This window comes from Oncorhynchus masou, unplaced genomic scaffold (assembly GCF_036934945.1).
Source record: "Oncorhynchus masou masou isolate Uvic2021 unplaced genomic scaffold, UVic_Omas_1.1 unplaced_scaffold_695, whole genome shotgun sequence".
Lineage (NCBI taxonomy): Eukaryota > Metazoa > Chordata > Actinopteri > Salmoniformes > Salmonidae > Oncorhynchus > Oncorhynchus masou.
This window is the reverse complement of record NW_027013406.1, coordinates 121,383-142,500: the sequence shown is the minus strand read 5'-3', so window position 1 is coordinate 142,500 and position 21,118 is coordinate 121,383. Positions and strand designations below refer to the sequence as shown.

At 43.6% G+C, this 21,118-nt stretch overlaps 1 protein-coding gene across 2 annotated transcripts in view; it reads right to left on the bottom strand.

Annotated features, from left to right (window-relative positions):
• Positions 1–20,310, bottom strand: part of LOC135536986 (troponin I, fast skeletal muscle-like) — a 25,180-nt gene extending 4,870 nt beyond the window's left edge. For both annotated transcript variants that reach the window (XR_010455104.1, XM_064963198.1), the window contains exons 1-5: positions 20,212–20,310; positions 6,997–7,030; positions 6,808–6,844; positions 4,236–4,364; positions 3,578–3,667 (exon numbers count right to left, since the gene is read on the bottom strand). Coding sequence is in view for 1 of the 2 variants with exons in the window: in XM_064963198.1 (XP_064819270.1) it covers positions 3,578–3,667; positions 4,236–4,364; positions 6,808–6,844; positions 6,997–7,004 (264 nt within the window). In the remaining variant the exon portion in view is untranslated. The remainder of the gene's footprint in view (positions 1–3,577; positions 3,668–4,235; positions 4,365–6,807; positions 6,845–6,996; positions 7,031–20,211) is intronic.
• Positions 20,311–21,118: the final 808 nt, after the last annotated feature.

Sequence of the window (21,118 nt, the reverse complement as noted above, 5' to 3'; positions counted from 1 at the left end):
ATTACAGATCAGATATAACCCCACCTCTTTATCATTACAGATCAGATATAACCCCACCTCTTTATCATTACAGATCATATATAACCCCACCTCTTTATCATTACAGATCAGATATAACCCCACCTCTTTATCATTACAGATCAGATATAACCCCACCTCTTTATCATTACAGATCAGATATAACCCCACCTCTTTATCATTACAGATCATATATAACCCCACCTCTTTATCATTACAGATCAGATATAACCCCACCTCTTTATCATTACAGATCAGATATAACCCCACCTCTTTATCACTACAGATCAGATATAACCCCACCTCTTTATCACTACAGATCAGATATAACCCCACCTCTTTATCACTACAGATCAGATATAACCCCACCTCTTTATCATTACAGTATATCAGATATAACCCCACCTCTTTATGAATACAGATCATATATAACCCCACCTCTTTATCAATACAGTATATCAGATATAACCCCACCTCTTTATCACTACAGATCAGATATAACCCCACCTCTTTATCAATACAGATCAGATATAACCCCACCTCTTTATCATTACAGATCAGATATAACCCCACCTCTTTATCATTACAGATCAGATATAACCCCACATCTTTATCATTACAGTATATCAGATATAACCCCACCTCTAAATCATTACAGATCAGATATAACCCCACCTCTTTATCATTACAGATCAGATATAACCCCACCTCTTTATCAATACAGATCAGATATAACCCCACCTCTTTATCATTACAGATCAGATATAACCCCACCTCTTTATCATTACAGATCAGATATAACCCCACCTCTTTATCATTACAGATCAGATATAACCCCACCTCTTTATCATTACAGATCAGATATAACCCCACCTCTTTATCATTACAGATCAGATATAACCCCACCTCTTTATCATTACAGATCAGATACAACCCCACCTCTTTATCATTACAGATCAGATATAACCCCACCTCTTTATCATTACAGATCAGATATAACCCCACCTCTTTATCATTACAGATCAGATATAACCCCACCTCTTTATCAATACAGATCAGATATAACCCCACCTCTTTATCACTACAGATCAGATATAACCCCACCTCTTTATCAATACAGATCAGATATAACCCCACCTCTTTATCATTACAGATCAGATATAACCCCACCTCTTTATCATTATAGATCAGATACAACCCCACCTCTTTATCATTACAGATCAGATACAACCCCACCTCTTTATCATTACAGATCAGATATAACCCCACCTCTTTATCATTACAGATCAGATATAACCCCACCTCTTTATCATTACAGATCAGATATAACCCCACCTCTTTATCATTACAGTATATCAGATATAACCCCACCTCTTTATCATTACAGATCAGATATAACCCCACCTCTTTATCATTACAGATCAGATATAACCCCACCTCTTTATCACTACAGATCAGATATAACCCCACCTCTTTATCATTACAGATCAGATATAACCCCACCTCTTTATCATTACAGATCAGATATAACCCCACCTCTTTATCACTACAGATCAGATATAACCCCACCTCTTTATCATTACATCATTACAGATCAGATATAACCCCACCTCTTTATCATTACAGATCAGATATAACCCCACCTCTTTATCATTACAGATCAGATATAACCCCACCTCTTTATCATTACAGATCAGATATAACCTCACCTCTTTATCATTACAGATAAGATATAACCCCACCTCTTTATCATTACAGATCAGATATAACCCCACCTCTTTATCATTACAGATCAGATATAACCCCACCTCTTTATCATTACAGATCAGATATAACCCCACCTCCTTATCACTACAGATCAGATATAACCCCACCTCTTTATCATTACAGGTCAGATATAACCCCACCTCTTTATCATTACAGGTCAGATATAACCCCACCTCTTTATCACTACAGATCAGATATAACCCCACCTCTTTATCAATACAGATCAGATATAACCCCACCTCTTTATCATTACAGTATATCAGATATAACCCCACCTCTTTATCATTACAGATCAGATATAACCCCACCTCTTTATCATTACAGATCAGATATAACCCCACCTCTTTATCATTACAGATCAGATATAACCCCACCTCTTTATCATTACAGATCAGATATAACCCCACCTCTTTATCATTACAGATCAGATATAACCCCACCTCTTTATCATTACAGATCAGATATAACCCCACCTCTTTATCATTACAGATCAGATATAACCCCACCTCTTTATCATTACAGATCAGTTATAACCCCACCTCTTTATCATTACAGATCAGATATAACCCCACCTCTTTATCATTACAGTATATCAGATATAACCCCACCTCTTTATCATTACAGATCAGATATAACCCCACCTCTTTATCATTACAGATCATATATAACCCCACCTCTTTATCATTACATCATTACAGATCAGATATAACCCCACCTCTTTATCACTACAGTATATCAGATATAACCCCACCTCTTTATCAATACAGATCAGATATAACCCCACCTCTTTATCACTACAGTATATCAGATATAACCCCACCTCTTTATCATTACAGATCAGATATAACCCCACCTCTTTATCATTACATCATTACAGATCAGATATAACCCCACCTCTTTATCACTACAGTATATCAGATATAACCCCACCTCTTTATCAATACAGATCAGATATAACCCCACCTCTTTATCACTACAGTATATCAGATATAACCCCACCTCTTTATCATTACAGATCAGATATAACCCCACCTCTTTATCATTACAGATCAGATATAACCCCACCTCTTTATCATTACAGATCAGATATAACCCCACCTCTTTATCATTACAGATCAGATATAACCCCACCTCTTTATCACTACAGATCAGATATAACCCCACCTCTTTATGAATTACAGATCAGATATAACCCCACCTCTTTATCATTACAGATCAGATATAACCCCACCTCTTTATCATTACAGATCAGATATAACCCCACCTCTTTATCATTACAGATCAGATATAACCCCACCTCTTTATCATTACAGATCAGATATAACCCCACCTCTTTATCATTACAGATCAGATATAACCCCACCTCTTTATCATTACAGATCAGATATAACCCCACCTCTTTATCATTACAGATCAGATATAACCCCACCTCTTTATCATTACAGATCAGATATAACCCCACCTCTTTATCATTACAGATCAGATATAACCCCACCTCTTTATCATTACAGATCAGATATAACCCCACCTCTTTATCAATACAGATCAGATATAACCCCACCTCTTTATCATTACAGATCAGATATAACCCCACCTCTTTATCATTACAGATCAGATATAACCCCACCTCTTTATCAATACAGATCAGATATAACCCCACCTCTTTATCATTACAGATCAGATATAACCCCACCTCTTTATCATTACAGATCAGATATAACCCCACCTCTTTATCATTACAGATCAGATATAACCCCACCTCTTTATCACTACCGATCAGATATAACCCCACCTCTTTGTCACTTTTGCCAACTTTGCTGCCCAGGTCGTATCTCTCCTCATCAATCACATCAATCTTCTGATGCATCTTCTTACACAGGTCCTGTTCAGAGACAATCACAGCGACTCATAACACGAGACAGACAGCCAATGTGTTACATTACAAACATTGTTGTTAAAAGGGATATTACTCGTGTAAAATGCAATCCAATTGTACTGTTATATTGTGAAAGGAAACGATAACAACTACAACTGGCATTAACACAGACAGCCCATTTCTGATATTTTTTCTACAAATTGGTCTGTTGACCAATCACATCAGGTCTTTTCATATCAAATATTTTTCAGAGCTGATTGGTCAACAGAACAATTAATGAATAAAATGATGAGAATTGGGCTGACTGTCTCAACGCAGCCAATGTTTAATTTTAATTTTTAATTTTTCCTTTATTTTACTAGGCAAGTCAGTTAAGCACAAATTCTTATTTTCAATGACGGCCTAGGAACAGTGGGTTAACTGCCTGTTCAGGGACAGAACGACAGATTTGTACCTTGTCAGCTCGGGGATTTGAACTTGCAACCTTTTGGTTACTAGTCCAACGCTCTAACCACTAGGCTACCCTGCCGCCCCTCCACTCTAACCACTAGGCTACCCTGCCGCCCCGTGATACCTGGAGTTCTGCAATGGATCCTGTGAGCTGCAGAGGAGTGATATTTTCACTCATGTACTGCTTCCTGTCCTCTAAAGACTGGGCTTCCTCTTCCGCTATCAGTTCCTGGGCGATCTGGAGCATCAGGCTCTGGGGGACAGCAACAACACAGCAACTTTCTTTTTTTTTTACATACTTGAAAGATGAATTATCTGAAGCATTTTACAGACATTTACATGACATTTATATTTCTATTGGAGTGTTGATCTAGTTACGGTAGAAGGTTTGAATCCTAAGAAACCTGCCTACACATAGCTGGAAGTACCATACCAACATAGTTACTGTAGTAGGTCAAAGCTGTGGTGTTGGAAAACCTTGGTAGAGCATGGGTGGAGTAGGCATTGTGGTGTTGGAAAACCTTGGTAGAGCATGGGTGGAGTAGGCATTGTGGTGTTGGAAAACCTTGGTAGAGCATGGGTGGAGTAGGCATTGTGGTGTTGGAAAACCTTGGTAGAGCATGGGTGGAATAGGCATTGTGGTGTTGGAAAACCTTGGTAGAGCATGGGTGGAATAGGCATTGTGGTGTTGGAAAACCTTGGTAGAGCATGGGTGGAATAGGCATTGTGGTGTTGGAAAACCTTGGTAGAGCATGGGTGGAATAGGCATTGTGGTGTTGGAAAACCTTGGTAGAGCATGGGCATGACTCGCTATACACCAAGTCACTTGGCTCTGTCATAACCTCACATGGTCTCTCCTATCATTGCTATGCAGACGACACACAATTAATCTTCTCTTTTCCCCCTTCTGATGACCAGGTGGCGAATTGCATCTCTGCATGTCTGGCAGACATATCAGTGTGGATGACGGATCACCACCTCAAGCTGAACCTCGGCAAGACGGAGCTGCTCTTCCTCCCGGGGAAGGACTGCCCGTTCCATGATCTCGCCATCACGGTTGACAACTCCATTGTGTCCTCCTCCCAGAGCGCTAAGAACCTTGGCGTGATCCTGGACAACACCCTGTCGTTCTCAACTAACATCAAGGCGGTGGCCCGTTCCTGTAGGTTCATGCTCTACAACATCCGCAGAGTACGACCCTGCCTCACACAGGAAGCGGCGCAGGTCCTAATCCAGGCACTTGTCATCTCCCGTCTGGATTACTGCAACTCGCTGTTGGCTGGGCTCCCTGCCGGTGCCATTAAACCCCTACAACTCATCCAGAACGCCGCAGCCCGTCTGGTGTTCAACCTTCCCAAGTTCTCTCACGTCACCCCGCTCCTCCGCTCTCTCCACTGGCTTCCAGTTGAAGCTCGCATCCGCTACAAGACCATGGTGCTTGCCTACGGAGCTGTGAGGGGAACGGCACCGCAGTACCTCCAGGCTCTGATCAGGCCCTACACCCAAACAAGGGCACTGCGTTCATCCACCTCTGGCCTGCTCGCCTCCCTACCACTGAGGAAGTACAGTTCCCGCTCAGCCCAGTCAAAACTGTTCGCTGCTCTGGCCCCCCAATGGTGGAACAAACTCCCTCACGACGCCAGGACAGCGGAGTCAATCACCACCTTCCGGAGACACCTGAAACCCCACCTCTTCAAGGAATACCTAGGATAGGATAAAGTAATCCTTCTCACCCTCCCCCCCCCCTTAAATGATTTAGATGCACTATTGTAAAGTGGCTGTTCCACCGATGTCAGAAGGTGAATTCACCAATTTGTAAGTCGCTCTGGATAAGAGCGACTGCTAAATGACTTAAATGTAAAAATGTAAATGGAATAGGCATTGTGGTGTTGGAAAACCTTGGTATAGCCTGGGTGGAGTAGGCATTGTGGTGTTGGAAAATCTTGGAAGAGCATGGGTGGAGTAGGCATTATGGTGTTGGAAAACCTTGGTAGAGCATGGGTGGAGTAGGCATTGTGGTGTTGGAAAACCTTGGTAGAGCATGGGTGGAATAGGCATTGTGGTGTTGGAAAACCTTGGAAGAGCATGGGTGGAGTAGGCATTGTGGTGTTGGAAAACCTTGGTAGAGCATGGGTGGAGTAGGCATTGTGGTGTTGGAAAGACTTGGTAGAGCCTGGGTGGAATAGGCATTGTGGTGTTGGAAAACCTTGGTAGAGCATGGGTGGATTAGGCATTGTGGTGTTGGAAAACCTTGGTAGAGCATGGGTGGATTAGGCATTGTGGTGTTGGATAACCTTGGTAGAGCATGGGTGGAGTAGGCATTGTGGTGTTGGATAACCTTGGTAGTGCTCATGTGAATCACTGTTTTTCAGATTCAGACCAATACCTATTCTCACTTCAAATGTAGTTATTTTTTTGTTTTTAAAATAGTCAAGTCTTACTAAGGGAAAGGCCTCAAAGCAGTGATTATATTTTATATTTTTGATTTGTTAATATAACGTTTGTTATCAAAAAGTGGTTGGATTGTTTGTAAAAAAAATCGTACAAATCACAAGTGGTATTTTTGTCATAATGTTTAAGAGGTAAGAGATCTCTAAGCTGTTTATATAAGATCTCTGTTGAGTCACTAACTGGATAGAATCTTAGAGTGGTCATGAAGAGTTCATGAAGAGGTCATGGAATTTGCCATTGGTTACCTTCAGATGATGCTTGCGGCTCGATGACATCTTTTTCCTGTCAGAAAGAGTGAGTACAATTAATGTCATTCTCTTGTTGTTCAGGAACAGATAATTTTGTTTCATTTTGTAAAATAAATACAATTCTGGATATATGCAAAGAAATATTCTGTAAACTTTTTCCTAATGTTGAAATCCACTTTTACTCACTCAGACATGATGTCTGTTTGGTCTTTTCACCGTTCTGAGGAAGAAGTAAAAAACACTACAGTTAAATTATATTCTGCTGGTTTTTAACAATGAATTCCATCCAATGAAAAACAACAGGCAGCCATGACACACATATGCCAGTTCCAAGAAAGATCCCCTATCACGTTCCTTGTTCCTTTACTTAACAACCATTTTTTTATTTTTTTTATTTTACCTTTATTTAACCAGGCAAGTCAGTTAAGAACAAATTCTTATTTTCAATGACGGCCTAGGAACAGTGGGTTAACTGCCTTGTTCAGGGGCAGAATGACAGATTTGTACCTTGTCAGCTAGGGAGTTTGAACTTGCAACCTTCCGGTTACTAACGCTCTAACCACTAGGCTACCCTGCCGCCCATCATCAAATCAAATCAAATGTATTTATATAGCCCTTCGTACATCAGCTGATATCTCAAAGTGCTGTACAGAAACCCAGCCTAAAACCCCAAACAGCAAGCAATGCAGGTGTAGAAGCACGGTGGCTAGGAAAAACTCCCTAGAAAGGCCAAAACCTAGGAAGAAACCTAGAGAGGAACCAGGCTATGTGGGGTGGGGTGGCCAGTCCTAGTCTCAAATGATCCTAATCCAACGTTCTCCTCCAAATGCCAGTGGTGGATCGGATTACTATCGCTGCGTTTACACATGCAGCCCAATTCTGATCCTTTTTTTCCCACTTATTGATCTTCTGACCAATCAGATCAACTCTTTAAACCAATCAGATCAACTCTTTAGCCAATAGTTAGGCAAAAGCCCAGAATTGTTCTGCCTGTGTAAAGGCAGCCATTGTGGCTGTTGTCTAATCCCCTCACTCCCCATGGCGGTGTGTTTAAAGCACTACACCAGTCCACAGTTTTGTGTGCATACTGCCACCTGGTGAGAAGTTTGTGAAAAGTCAACAAATCCAAGAATTTACCTTTATGCCTCCCATATGGCACCCTCTTCCCTATATTGTGCACTACTTTAGACCAGAGTCCAATGGCACTCTATTCCCTTTATAGTGCACTACTTTAGACCATAGTCCAATGGCACCCTCTTCCCTATATAGCGCACTACTTTAGACCATAGTCCAATGGCACTCTATTCCCTATATAGTGCACTACTTTAGACCATAGTCCAATGGCACCCTCTTCCCTATATAGCGCACTACTTTAGACCATAGTCCAATGGCACTCCATTCCCTATATAGTGCACTACTTTTGACCAGAATCCAATGACACTCTATTCACTATATAGTGCACTACTTTTGACCATAGTCCAATGGCACCCTATTCCCTATATAGTGCACTACTTTAGACCATAGTCCAATGGCACCCTCTTCCCTATATAGTGCACTACTTTTGACCAGAGTCCAATGGCACTCTATTCCCTATATAGTGCACTACTTTTGACCAGAGTCCAATGGCACTCTATTCCCTATATAGTGCACTACTTTTGACCAGAGTCCAATGGCACCCTATTCCCTATATAGTGCACTACTTTAGACCATAGTCCAATGGCACCCTCTTCCCTATATAGCGCACTACTTTAGACCATAGTCCAATGGCACTCTATTCCCTATATAGTGCACTACTTTAGACCATAGTCCAATGGCACCCTCTTCCCTATATAGCGCACTACTTTAGACCATAGTCCAATGGCACTCCATTCCCTATATAGTGCACTACTTTTGACCAGAATCCAATGACACTCTATTCCCTATATAGTGCACTACTTTTGACCAGAGTCCAATGGCACTCTATTCCTTTTATAGTGCACTACTTTTGACCAGTCCAATGGCACCCTATTCCCTATATAGTGCACTACTTTTGACCAGAGTCCAATGGCACCCTATTCCCTATATAGTGCACTACTTTTGACCATAGTCCAAGGGCACCCTATTCCCTATATAGTACACTACTTTTTCCAGAGTCCAATGGCACCCTATTCCCTATATAGTGCACTACTTTTGACCAGGGCCTGTGCACTATATAGGGAATAGGCTGCCATTTGAGTTTTCTGTCAGGTTTCAGATCTCAATAACACAATAAGAGAGAGTACTAAAAACAGCCTCCATAAAATCTATCAACAGCCAACAATTAAAGACATGACATGACATGACCGCTTGTGGTGAATCTACTGAGTCACTAGACTACATTAGATTCAGTTCTAGATGATCAATCAACCCAACAAGCAAAACAGCCTTTACAAATGACTAAAGCTAGTCTCCACAACATGAGAGCCTGGTTCAAAGTGTGTTTCCACCATGCAGTAGCATGACTCAACTGAGCACAACGTGATGATCAGAGGCAATATAGCATGTAGACATCCTTCTCTTGGTCAGGGAGCTTTCTTCCCTTTGTCAGGGAGAATTCTTCCCTTGGTCAGGGAGCATTCTTCCCTTGGTCCGGGAGCATTCTTCCCTTGGTCAGGGAGCATTCTTCCCTTGGTCCGGGAGCATTCCTCCCTTGTTCCGGGAGCATAGTTCCCTTGGTCAGGGAGCATTCTTCCCTTGGTCTGGGAGCATCCTTCCCTTGGTCAGGGAGCATTCTTCCCTTGGTCTGGGAGCATCCTTGCCTTGGTCAGGGAGCATTTTTCCCTTGGTCAGGGAGCATTCTTCCCTTGGTCAGGGAGCATTCTTCCTTTGGACCGGGAGCACCCTTCCCTTGGTCCGGGAGCATTCTTCCCTTGGTCCGGGAGCATCCTACCCTTGGTCCGGGAGCATCCTTCCCTTGGTCAGGGAGCATTCTTCCCTTGGTCAGGGAGCATTCTTCCCTTGGTCAGGGAGCATTCTTCTCATGGTCCGGGAACATTCTTCCCTTGGTCCGGGAGCATTCTTCCCATGGTCCGGGAGCATTCTTCCCTTGGTCCGGGAGCATCCTTCCCTTGGTCCGGGAGCATCCTTCCCTTGGTCCGGGAGCATTCTTCCCTTGGACAGGGAGCATCCTTCCCTTGGACAGGGAGCATCCTTCCCTTGGTCAGGGAGCATCCTTCCCTTGGTCAGGGAGCATCCTTCCCTTGGTCAGGGAGCATTCTTCCCTTGGTCCGGGAGCATCCTTCCCTTGGTCAGGGAGCATCCTTCCCTTGGTCAGGGAGCATCCTTCCCTTGGTCAGGGAGCATTCTCCCCTTGGTCAGGGAGCATCCTTCCCTTGGTCAGGGAGCATTCTTCCCTTGGTCAGGGAGCATCCTTCCCTTGGTCAGGGAGCATTCTTCCCTTGGTCCGGGAGCATTCTTCCCTTGGTCAGGGAGCATCCTTCCCTTGGTCCGGGAGCATCCTTCCCCTGGTCAGGGATCATACTAGGAACTCGTTCTATTAGTAGGCTACTAAGGTAAGCCTGCCTTGGTATCATACACATACAATAAGTCTATTTATTTTATATTTTATTTAACCTTTATTTAACTAGGCAAGTCAGTTAAGAACAAATTCTTATTTACAATGAAGGCCTACCCCGGTCAAACCCGGACAGCGCTGGGCCAATTGTGTGGCGCCCTGCGGAATGGTTCTGACTTAGAATATGTGGACAACTATAAATACCTAGGTGTCAGGCTAGACTGTAAACTCTCCTTCCAGACTCACATTAAGCATCTCCAATCCAAAGTTAAATTTAGTATCGGCTTCCTATTTCGCAACAAAGCCTCCTTCACTCATGCTGCCAAACATATCCTCGTAAAACTGACCATCCTACCGATCCTCGACTTCAGCGCTGTCATTTACAAAATAGCCTCCAACACTCTACTCAGCAAATTGGATGCAGTCTATCATAGTGCCATCCGTTTTGTCTTTGTTAGGTATAGCTTATCTCAGCTCACTGGTCACCATAGCAACACCCACCCGTAGCACACGCTCCAGCAGGTATATTTCACTGGTCATCCACAAAGCCCACACCTCCCTTGGCCGCCTTTCCTTACAGTTCTCTGCTGCCAATGACTGGAACGAATTGCAAAAATCACTGAAGTTGGAGACTTATATCTCCCTCACTAACTTTAAGCGTCAGCTGTCAGAGCAGCTTACCGATCACTGTACCTGTACACAGCCCATCTGTAAATAGCCCATCCAACCAACTACCTACCTCATCCCCATATTTATCATCCCCTACCTCATCCCCATATTTATCATCCCCTACCTCATCCCCATATGTATCATCCCCTACCTCATCTACATATTTATCATCCCCTACCTCATCCCCATATTTATCATCCCCTACCTCATCCCCATATTTATCATCCCCTACCTCATCCCCATATTTATCATCCCCTACCTCATCCCCATATTTATCATCCCCTACCTCATCCCCATATTTATCATCCCCTACCTCATCCCCATATGTATCATCCCCTACCTCATCTCCATATTTATCATCCCCTACCTCATCCCCATATTTATCATCCCCTACCTCATCCCCATATTTATCATCCCCTACCTCATCCCCATATTTATCATCCCCTACCTCATCCCCATATTTATCATCCCCTACCTCATCCCCATATTTATCATCCCCTACCTCATCCCCATATTTATCATCCCCTACCTCATCCCCATATTTATCATCCCCTACCTCATCCCCATATTTATCATCCCCTACCTCATCCCCATATTTATCATCCCCTACCTCATCCCCATATTTATCATCCCCTACCTCATCCCCATATTTATCATCCCCTACCTCATCCCCATATTTATCATCCCCTACCTCATCCCCATATTATCATCCCCTACCTCATCCCCATATTTATCATCCCCTACCTCATCCCCATATTTATCATCCCCTACCTCATCCCCATATTATCATCCCCTACCTCATCCCCATATTATCATCCCCTACCTTATCCCCATATTATCATCCCCTACCTCATCTCCATATTTATCATCCCCTACCTCATCCCCATATTTATCATCCCCTACCTCATCCCCATATTTATCATCCCCTACCTCATCCCCATATTTATCATCCCCTACCTCATCCCCATATTTATCATCCCCTACCTCATCCCCATATTTATCATCCCCTACCTCATCCCCATATTTATCATCCCCTACCTCATCCCCATATTTATCATCCCCTACCTCATCCCCATATTTATCATCCCCTACCTCATCCCCATATTTATCATCCCCTACCTCATCCCCATATTTATCATCCCCTACCTCATCCCCATATTTATCATCCCCTACCTCATCCTCATATTTATCATCCCCTACCTCATCCCCATATTTATCATCCCCTACCTCACCCCCATATTTATCATCCCCTACCTCATCCCCATATTTATCATCCCCTACCTCATCTCCATATTTATCATCCCCTACCTCACCCCCATATTTATCATCCCCTACCTCATCCCCATATTTATTTTCTGCTCTTTTGCACACCAGTATTTCTACTTGCACATCCTCATCTGCACATATATCACTCCAGTGTAAATTGCTAAATTGTAATTACTTCGCCACTATTGGCCTATTTATTTGCCTTACCTCCTTACTTCATTTGCACACATTGTATACAGATTTTTCTATTGTGTTATTGACTGTACGTTTGTTTATCCCATGTGTAACTCTGTGATTGTTGTTTTTGTCGCACCTGGTTAAATAAAAGTGGAAAGATATATATGTTTTTTTAACTCCCAATCACTGCCAGTTGTGATACAGCCAGGAAGAGTCTATGCCTCCCCCAGGGACCACAAAGTCTTCATCATCATCATCATCAACAAGTATAACATAAAGCAAAAAGGTTGGACATAAAGTATCCAATGTGTTACGTCACTGAAATAAAGTATTTTCTATTCAAATTGTACATCTACGTTTTCTATCATTTTTCTGTCAACTGGCATAGATGAAAACACTGAAAGAGACACAGGGAATGAGACGAGCGGCTAAGTTTAGCCATACGTCTCCTGACTGACATTAAGATCTGATACTGTGTGAGGTATCAGCGGTTCTCACCACGACTTGGCTGTTACAGACAGAAACAAACAACCTTCAGCCAGGACACGGTCCCAAGTGCCTAAGATTGTTCCTAAAGGTCTTCAACTTCAAAGAGGAAATTAATGTTCCTATTCACTGTAATGCTTGGATTATTACTGAGTATCACTGAGTATCACTGACTATTACTGAGTATCACTGACTATCACTGACTATCACCGACCATTACTGACCATTACTGACTATTACCGACTATTACCGACTATTACCGACTATTACCGACTATTACTGATTATTACCGAGTATTCCTGAGTATTACCGAGTATTACCGAGTTTTGCAGAGTATTACTCTATAGACGCTGTCACATTCTCACTGTTTTGTGATCATAAGAATAAAATAGAAAATACATGTAATTTAAATAGATCACTAAACAATAGATATTAATTGTTTTAAACGTATAGTGAAACACCAGCAATATGAAGCCAGAACCACAGATAGCCTACATATGTCAGTGAACCACAATCTATTTTCTAATCAAACATATCAACATAGACAATATGTCTTACAGTGCCCCTATTTAAAACACACCCCTGGAGTATAACTTTATAGGCTTGAGTGTCGGTGTTGATGAGGTCTTTGGCCCCAGTTGGTGGACGGAGCCAGAGGCAGGTGGGATGGTAGCATCCTCAGATTGTAAATGAATCATGTCTGCAGGACATGTGGTGTCACCTCAGTGAGATAAACCAGCCTAAAGGAAAACTATCTAGTCTGATTCAGGGATAGGCTGTCTGTATCATCTGTCATTAATATGGATCTAGTCTGATTCAGGGATAGGCTGTCTGTATCATCTGTCATTAATATGGATCTAGTCTGATTCAGGGATAGGCTGCCTGTCATTAATATGGATCTAGTCTGATTCAGGGATAGGCTGTCTGTCATTAATATGGATCTAGTCTGATTCAGGGATAGGCTGCCTGTATCGCCTGTCATTAATATGGATCTAGTCTGATTCAGGGATAGGCTGTCTGTCATTAATATGGATCTAGTCTGATTCAGGGATAGGCTGCCTGTCATTAATATGGATCTAGTCTGATTCAGGGATAGGCTGTCTGTATCGTCTGTCATTAATATGGATCTAGTCTGATTCAGGGATAGGCTGTCTGTATCGCCTGTCATTAATATGGATCTAGTCTGATTCAGGGATAGGCTGTCTGTCATTAATATGGATCTAGTCTGATTCAGGGATAGGCTGCCTGTCATTAATATGGATCTAGTCTGATTCAGGGATAGGCTGTCTGTCATTAATATGGATCTAGTCTGATTCAGGGATAGGCTGCCTGTCATTAATATGGATCTAGTCTGATTCAGGGATAGGCTGTCTGTATCGTCTGTCATTAATATGGACCTAGTCTGATTCAGGGATAGGCTGTCTGTATCATCTGTCATTAATATGGATCTAGTTTGATTCAGGGATAGGCTCTCTGTCATTAATATGGATCTAGTCTGATTCAGGGATAGGCTCTCTGTCATTAATATGGATCTAGTCTGATTCAGGGATAGGCTGTCTGTATCATCTGTCATTAATATGGATCTAGTCTGATTCAGGGATAGGCTGTCTGTATCATCTGTCATTAATATGGATCTAGTCTGATTCAGGGATAGGCTGTCTGTCATTAATATGGACCTAGTCTCATTCAGGGATAGGCTGTCTGTCATTAATATGGATCTAGTCTGATTCAGGGATAGGCTGTCTGTCATTAATATGGATCTAGTCTGATTCAGGGATAGGCTGTCTGTCATTAATATGGATCTAGTCTGATTCAGGGATAGGCTGTCTGTCATTAATATGGATCTAGTCTGATTCAGGGATAGGCTGTCTGTCATTAATATGGATCTAGTCTGATTCAGGGATAGGCTGTCTGTCATTAATATGGATCTAGTCTGATTCAGGGATAGGCTGTCTGTCATTAATATGGATCTAGTCTGATTCAGGGATAGGCTGTCTGTCATTAATTATGGATCTAGTCTGATTCAGGGATAGGCTGTCTGTCATTAATATGGATCTAGTCTGATTCAGGGATAGGCTGTCTGTCATTAATATGGATCTAGTCTGATTCAGGGATAGGCTGTCTGTCATTAATATGGATCTAGTCTGATTCAGGGATAGGCTGTCTGTCATTAATATGGATCTAGTCTGATTCAGGGATAGGCTGTCTGTCATTAATATGGATCTAGTCTGATTCAGGGATAGGCTGTCTGTCATTAATATGGATCTAGTCTGATTCAGGGATAGGCTGTCTGTATCGTCTGTCATTAATATGGATCTAGTCTGATTCAGGGATAGGCTGTCTGTCATTAATATGGATCTAGTCTGATTCAGGGATAGGCTGTCTGTCATTAATATGGATCTAGTCTGATTCAGGGATAGGCTTTCTGTCATTAATATGGATCTAGTCTGATTCAGGGATAGGCTGTCTGTCATTAATATGGATCTAGTCTGATTCAGGGATAGGCTGTCTGTATCATCTGTCATTAACATGGATCTAGTCTGATTCAGGGATAGGCTGTCTGTCATTAATATGGATCTAGTCTGATTCAGGGATAGGCTGTCTGTATCATCTGTCATTAACATGGATCTAGTCTGATTCAGGGATAGGCTGCCTGTATCGCCTGTCATTAATATGGATCTAGTCTGATTCAGGGATAGGCTGTCTGTCATTAATATGGATCTAGTCTGATTCAGGGATAGGCTGTCTGTCATTAAAATGGATCTAGTCTGATTCAGGGATAGGCTGTCTGTCATTAATATGGATCTAGTCTGATTCAGGGATAGGCTGTCTGTATCGTCTGTCATTAATATGGATCTAGTCTGATTCAGGGATAGGCTGTCTGTATCGTCTGTCATTAATATGGATCTAGTCTGATTCAGGGATAGGCTGTCTGTATCGTCTGTCATTAATATGGATCTAGTCTGATTCAGGGATAGGCTGTCTGTATCATCTGTCATTAATATGGATCTAGTCTGATTCAGGGATAGGCTGTCTGTCATTAATATTGATCTAGTCTGATTCAGGGATAGGCTGTCTGTCATTAATATGGATCTAGTCTGATTCAGGGATAGGCTGTCTGTCATTAAAATGGATCTAGTCTGATTCAGGGATAGGCTGTCTGTCATTAATATGGATCTAGTCTGATTCAGGGATAGGCTGTCTGTCATTAATATGGATCTAGTCTGATTCAGGGATAGGCTGTCTGTATCGTCTGTCATTAATATGGATCTAGTCTGATTCAGGGATAGGCTGTCTGTATCATCTGTCATTAATATGGATCTAGTCTGATTCAGGGATAGGCTGTCTGTATCGCCTGTCATTAATATGGATCTAGTCTGATTCAGGGATAGGCTGTCCTAAGACACTCTGGGCGCACACTACAACTTCAGTATCATCTGTCATTAATATGGATCTAGTCTGATTCAGGGATAGGCTGTCTGTATCGCCTGTCATTAATATGGATCTAGTCTGATTCAGGGATAGGCTGTCTGTATCATCTGTCATTAATATGGATCTAGTCTGATTCAGGGATAGGCTGTCTGTCATTAATATGGATCTAGTCTGATTCAGGGATAGGCTGTCTGTATCGCCTGTCATTAACATGGACCTAGTCTGATTCAGGGATAGGCTGTCTGTCATTAATATGGATCTAGTCTGATTCAGGGATAGGCTGTCTGTCATTAATATGGATCTAGTCTGATTCAGGGATAGGCTGTCTGTATCATCTGTCATTAATATGGATCTAGTCTGATTCAAACATAGGCTGTCTGTCATTAATATGGATCTAGTCTGATTCAGGGATAGGCTGTCTGTCATTAATATGGATCTAGTCTGATTCAGGGATAGGCTGTCTGTCATTAATATGGATCTAGTCTGATTCAGGGATAGGCTGTCTGTATTGCCTGTCATTAATATGGATCTAGTCTGATTCAGGGATAGGCTGTCTGTATCATCTGTCATTAATATGGATCTAGTCTGATTCATGGATAGGCTGTCTGTCATTAATATGGATCTAGTCTGATTCAGGGATAGGCTGTCTGTATCGTCTGTCATTAATATGGATCTAGTCTGATTCAGGGATAGGCTGTCTGTATCGTCTGTCATTAATATGGATCTAGTCTGATTCAGGGATTGGCTGTCTGTCATTAATATGGATCTAGTCTGATTCAGGGATAGGCTGTCTGTCATTAAAATGGATCTAGTCTGATTCAGGGATAGGCTGCCTGTATCGTCTGTCATTAATATGGATCTAGTCTGATTCAGGGATAGGCTGTCTGTATCGTCTGTCATTAATATGGATCTAGTCTGATTCAGGGATAGGCTGTCTGTATCATCTGTCATTAATATGGATCTAGTCTGATTCAGGGATAGGCTGCCTGTATCGTCTGTCATTAATATGGATCTAGTCTGATTCAGGGATAGGCTGTCTGTATCATCTGTCATTAATATGGATCTAGTCTGATTCAGGGATAGGCTGTCTGTATCGCCTGTCATTAATATGGATCTAGTCTGATTCAGGGATAGGCTGTCTGTATCATCTGTCATTAATATGGATCTAGTCTGATTCAGGGATAGGCTGTCTGTCATTAATATGGATCTAGTCTGATTCAGGGATAGGCTGTCTGTCATTAATATGGATCTAGTCTGATTCAGGGATAGGCTGTCTGTCATTAATATGGATCTAGTCTGATTCAGGGATAGGCTGTCTGTCATTAATATGGATCTAGTCTGATTCAGGGATAGGCTGTCTGTCATTAATATGGATCTAGTCTGATTCAGGGATAGGCTGTCTGTCATTAACATGGATCTAGTCTGATTCAGGGATAGGCTGTCTGTCATTAATATGGATCTAGTCTGATTCAGGGATAGGCTGTCTGTCATTAAAATGGATCTAGTCTGATTCAGGGATAGGCTGTCTGTCATTAATATGGATCTAGTCTGATTCAGGGATAGGCTGTCTGTATCGTCTGTCATTAATATGGATCTAGTCTGATTCAGGGATAGGCTGTCTGTATCGTCTGTCATTAATATGGATCTAGTCTGATTCAGGGATAGGCTGTCTGTCATTAATATGGATCTAGTCTTATTCAGGGATAGGCTGTCTGTCATTAAAATGGATCTAGTCTGATTCAGGGATAGGCTGTCTGTCATTAATATGGATCTAGTCTGATTCAGGGATAGGCTGTCTGTCATTAAAATGGATCTAGTCTGATTCAGGGATAGGCTGTCTGTATCGTCTGTCATTAATATGGATCTAGTCTGATTCAGGGATAGGCTGTCTGTATCATCTGTCATTAATATGGATCTAGTCTGATTCAGGGATAGGCTGTCTGTATCATCTGTCATTAGTACAGTGATTTGTCGTTATGATCAGAAAACGTTCCCACTTTGAAATGCTTTTTCCTAATTGACTTTTGACATTTGGGGAATTTGGTTCACTGTGACATCTCAGATATAATTGTAAACACTAAGAGGATATTTAAATGTCTGTGAGGTTCCCATCCGTCATTGTCATTATTAATCATAAAAGATGGCGTGCCTTTGAAATGCCTATAACCTTTAATAATGCATGGGTCCACATCCTGCTTCACGTACACCAAGATACACAAGACACTGTGAACTCACAACTTCAGACCCAAACCCTTTCTGACAGTGAATGAATGCATTGTATTATGACATCGCTGTCTGATCTCTTGTTGGATTCATAGACTTCACACATGAATATGAACATTCCCCAACACACAGTTAACCAATTAACCAATCAGATACATTATGAGGTAGAGAGTGGAAAATACCTTGATGAAGGAATCGGCCGTAATGTATTGGTATTTAACAATTAAATGTAGATTTTTCTAATCAAGCGTCCATTGTGCTACTAACAGTAGCTCTAACAGCAACAACTGACAGAAACCCAGGACTCCATGAGTTCAGGTGACCACAGCTCATTCCTCATGTTATCACCTCGTCATGACCAAACACAGAAACACAGATACCCAGGACTCCATCAGTCCAGGTGACCACAGCTCATTCCTCATGTTATCACCTTGTCATGACCAAACACAGAAACACAGAAACCCAGGACTCCATCAGTCCAGGTGACCACAGCTCATTCCTCATGTTATCACCTCGTCATGACCAAAACCACCAAACACAGAAACCCAGGACTCCATGAGTTCAGGTGACCACAGCTCATTCCTCATGTTATCACCTCGTCAAGACCAAAACCACCAAACACAGAAACCCAGGACTCCATGAGTTCAGGTGACCACAGCTCATTCCTCATGTTATCACCTCGTCATGACCAAAACCACCAAACACAGAAAACAGGTGTTCCAGACCAGAGAGGATCAGACAGACCAGAGAGGACCAGACAGACCAGAGAAGATCAGACAGAACAGAGAGGATCAGACAGAACAGAGAGGATCAGACAGACCAGAGAAGATCAGACAGAACAGAGATGATCAGACAGAACAGAGAGGATCAGACAGAACAGAGAGGATCAGACAGAACAGAGAGGACCAGACAGACCAGAGAGGATCAGACAGAACAGAGAGGATCAGACAGAACAGAGAGGATCAGACAGACCAGAGAGGACCAGACAGACCAGAGAGGATCAGACAGACCAGAGAGGATCAGACAGAACAGAGAGGATCAGACAGACCAGAGAGGATCAGACAGAACAGAGAGGATCAGACAGACCAGAGAGGATCAGACAGACCAGAGAGGATCAGACAGAACAGACAGGATCAGACAGACCAGAGAGGATCAGACAGATACCAATGATGATCAGACAGACCAGAGAGGATCAGACAGAATAGAGAGGATCAGACAGACCAGAGAGGACCAGACAGACCAGAGAGGATCAGACAGAACAGAGAGGATCAGACAGAACAGAGAGGATCAGACAGACCAGAGAGGACCAGACAGACCAGAGAGGATCAGACAGACCAGAGAGGATCAGACAGAACAGAGAGGATCAGACAGACCAGAGAGGATCAGACAGACCAGAGAGGATCAGACAGAACAGAGAGGATCAGACAGAACAGAGAGGATCAGACAGAACAGAGATGATCAGACAGAACAGAGAGGACCAGACAGAACAGAGAGGATCAGACAGAACAGAGAGGATCAGACAGACCAGACAGGCTCAGGCAGACCAGAGAGGATCAGACAGATACCAATGATGATCAGACAGACCAGAGAGGATCAGACAGACCAGAGAGGCTCACCTATGAGTTAATCCGGCCAACAGGGCAGTAGTGGTACAGAACGTGGGACTGCAGTGGCAGAGAGGAGGGCTGCGGTGGGTGGCTGTAACGCAGCCCTGGACAGACCACTTGTTTTAATGCTGTCCAGTGATGGCTCAGCACTATCCTGCCTAACTCTTTATGGACTTGGAGACCAACCCAGACCAATGGGCCGACACTCTTCTGAAAGTCTCTCTCACCTCCCCAGTGCCCCCACCCTGCCCCTCCACTCCCCAGTGCCCCCACCCTGCCCCTCCACTACCCAGTGCCCCCACCCTGCCCCTCCACTCCCCAGTGCCCCCACCCTGCCCCTCCCCTCCCCAGTGCCCCCCACCCTGCCCCTCCACTACCCAGTGCCCCCTGACCCTGCCCCTCCACTCCCCAGTGCCCCCACCCTGCCCCTCCACTCCCCAGTGCCCCCACCCTGACCCTTCCTCCCCAGTGCCCCCACCCTGCCCCTCCACTCCCCAGTGCCCCCTCCCTGCCCCTCCACTCCCCAGTGCCCCCACCCTGCCCCTCCACTCCCCAGTGCCCCCACCCTACCCCTCCACCACCCAGTGCCCCCACCCTGCCCCTTCCCTCCCCAGTGTCCCCACCCTGCCCCTTCCCTCCCCCAGTGCCGCCACCCCCTGCCCCTTCCCTCCCCAGTGCCCCCACCCTGCCCCTCCACTCCCCTGAGTGCCCCCACCCTGCCCCTCCCCTCCCCAGTGCCCCCACCCTGCCCCTCCACTCCCCAGTGGCCGCACCCTGCCCCTTCCCTCCCCAGTGCCCCCACCCTGCCCCTCCACTCCCCAGTGCCCCCACACTGCCCCTTCCCTCCCCAGTGCCCCAACACTGCCCCACTACCCTCCACTCCCTAGTGCCCCCCCTCCCCACCCTGCCACCCACC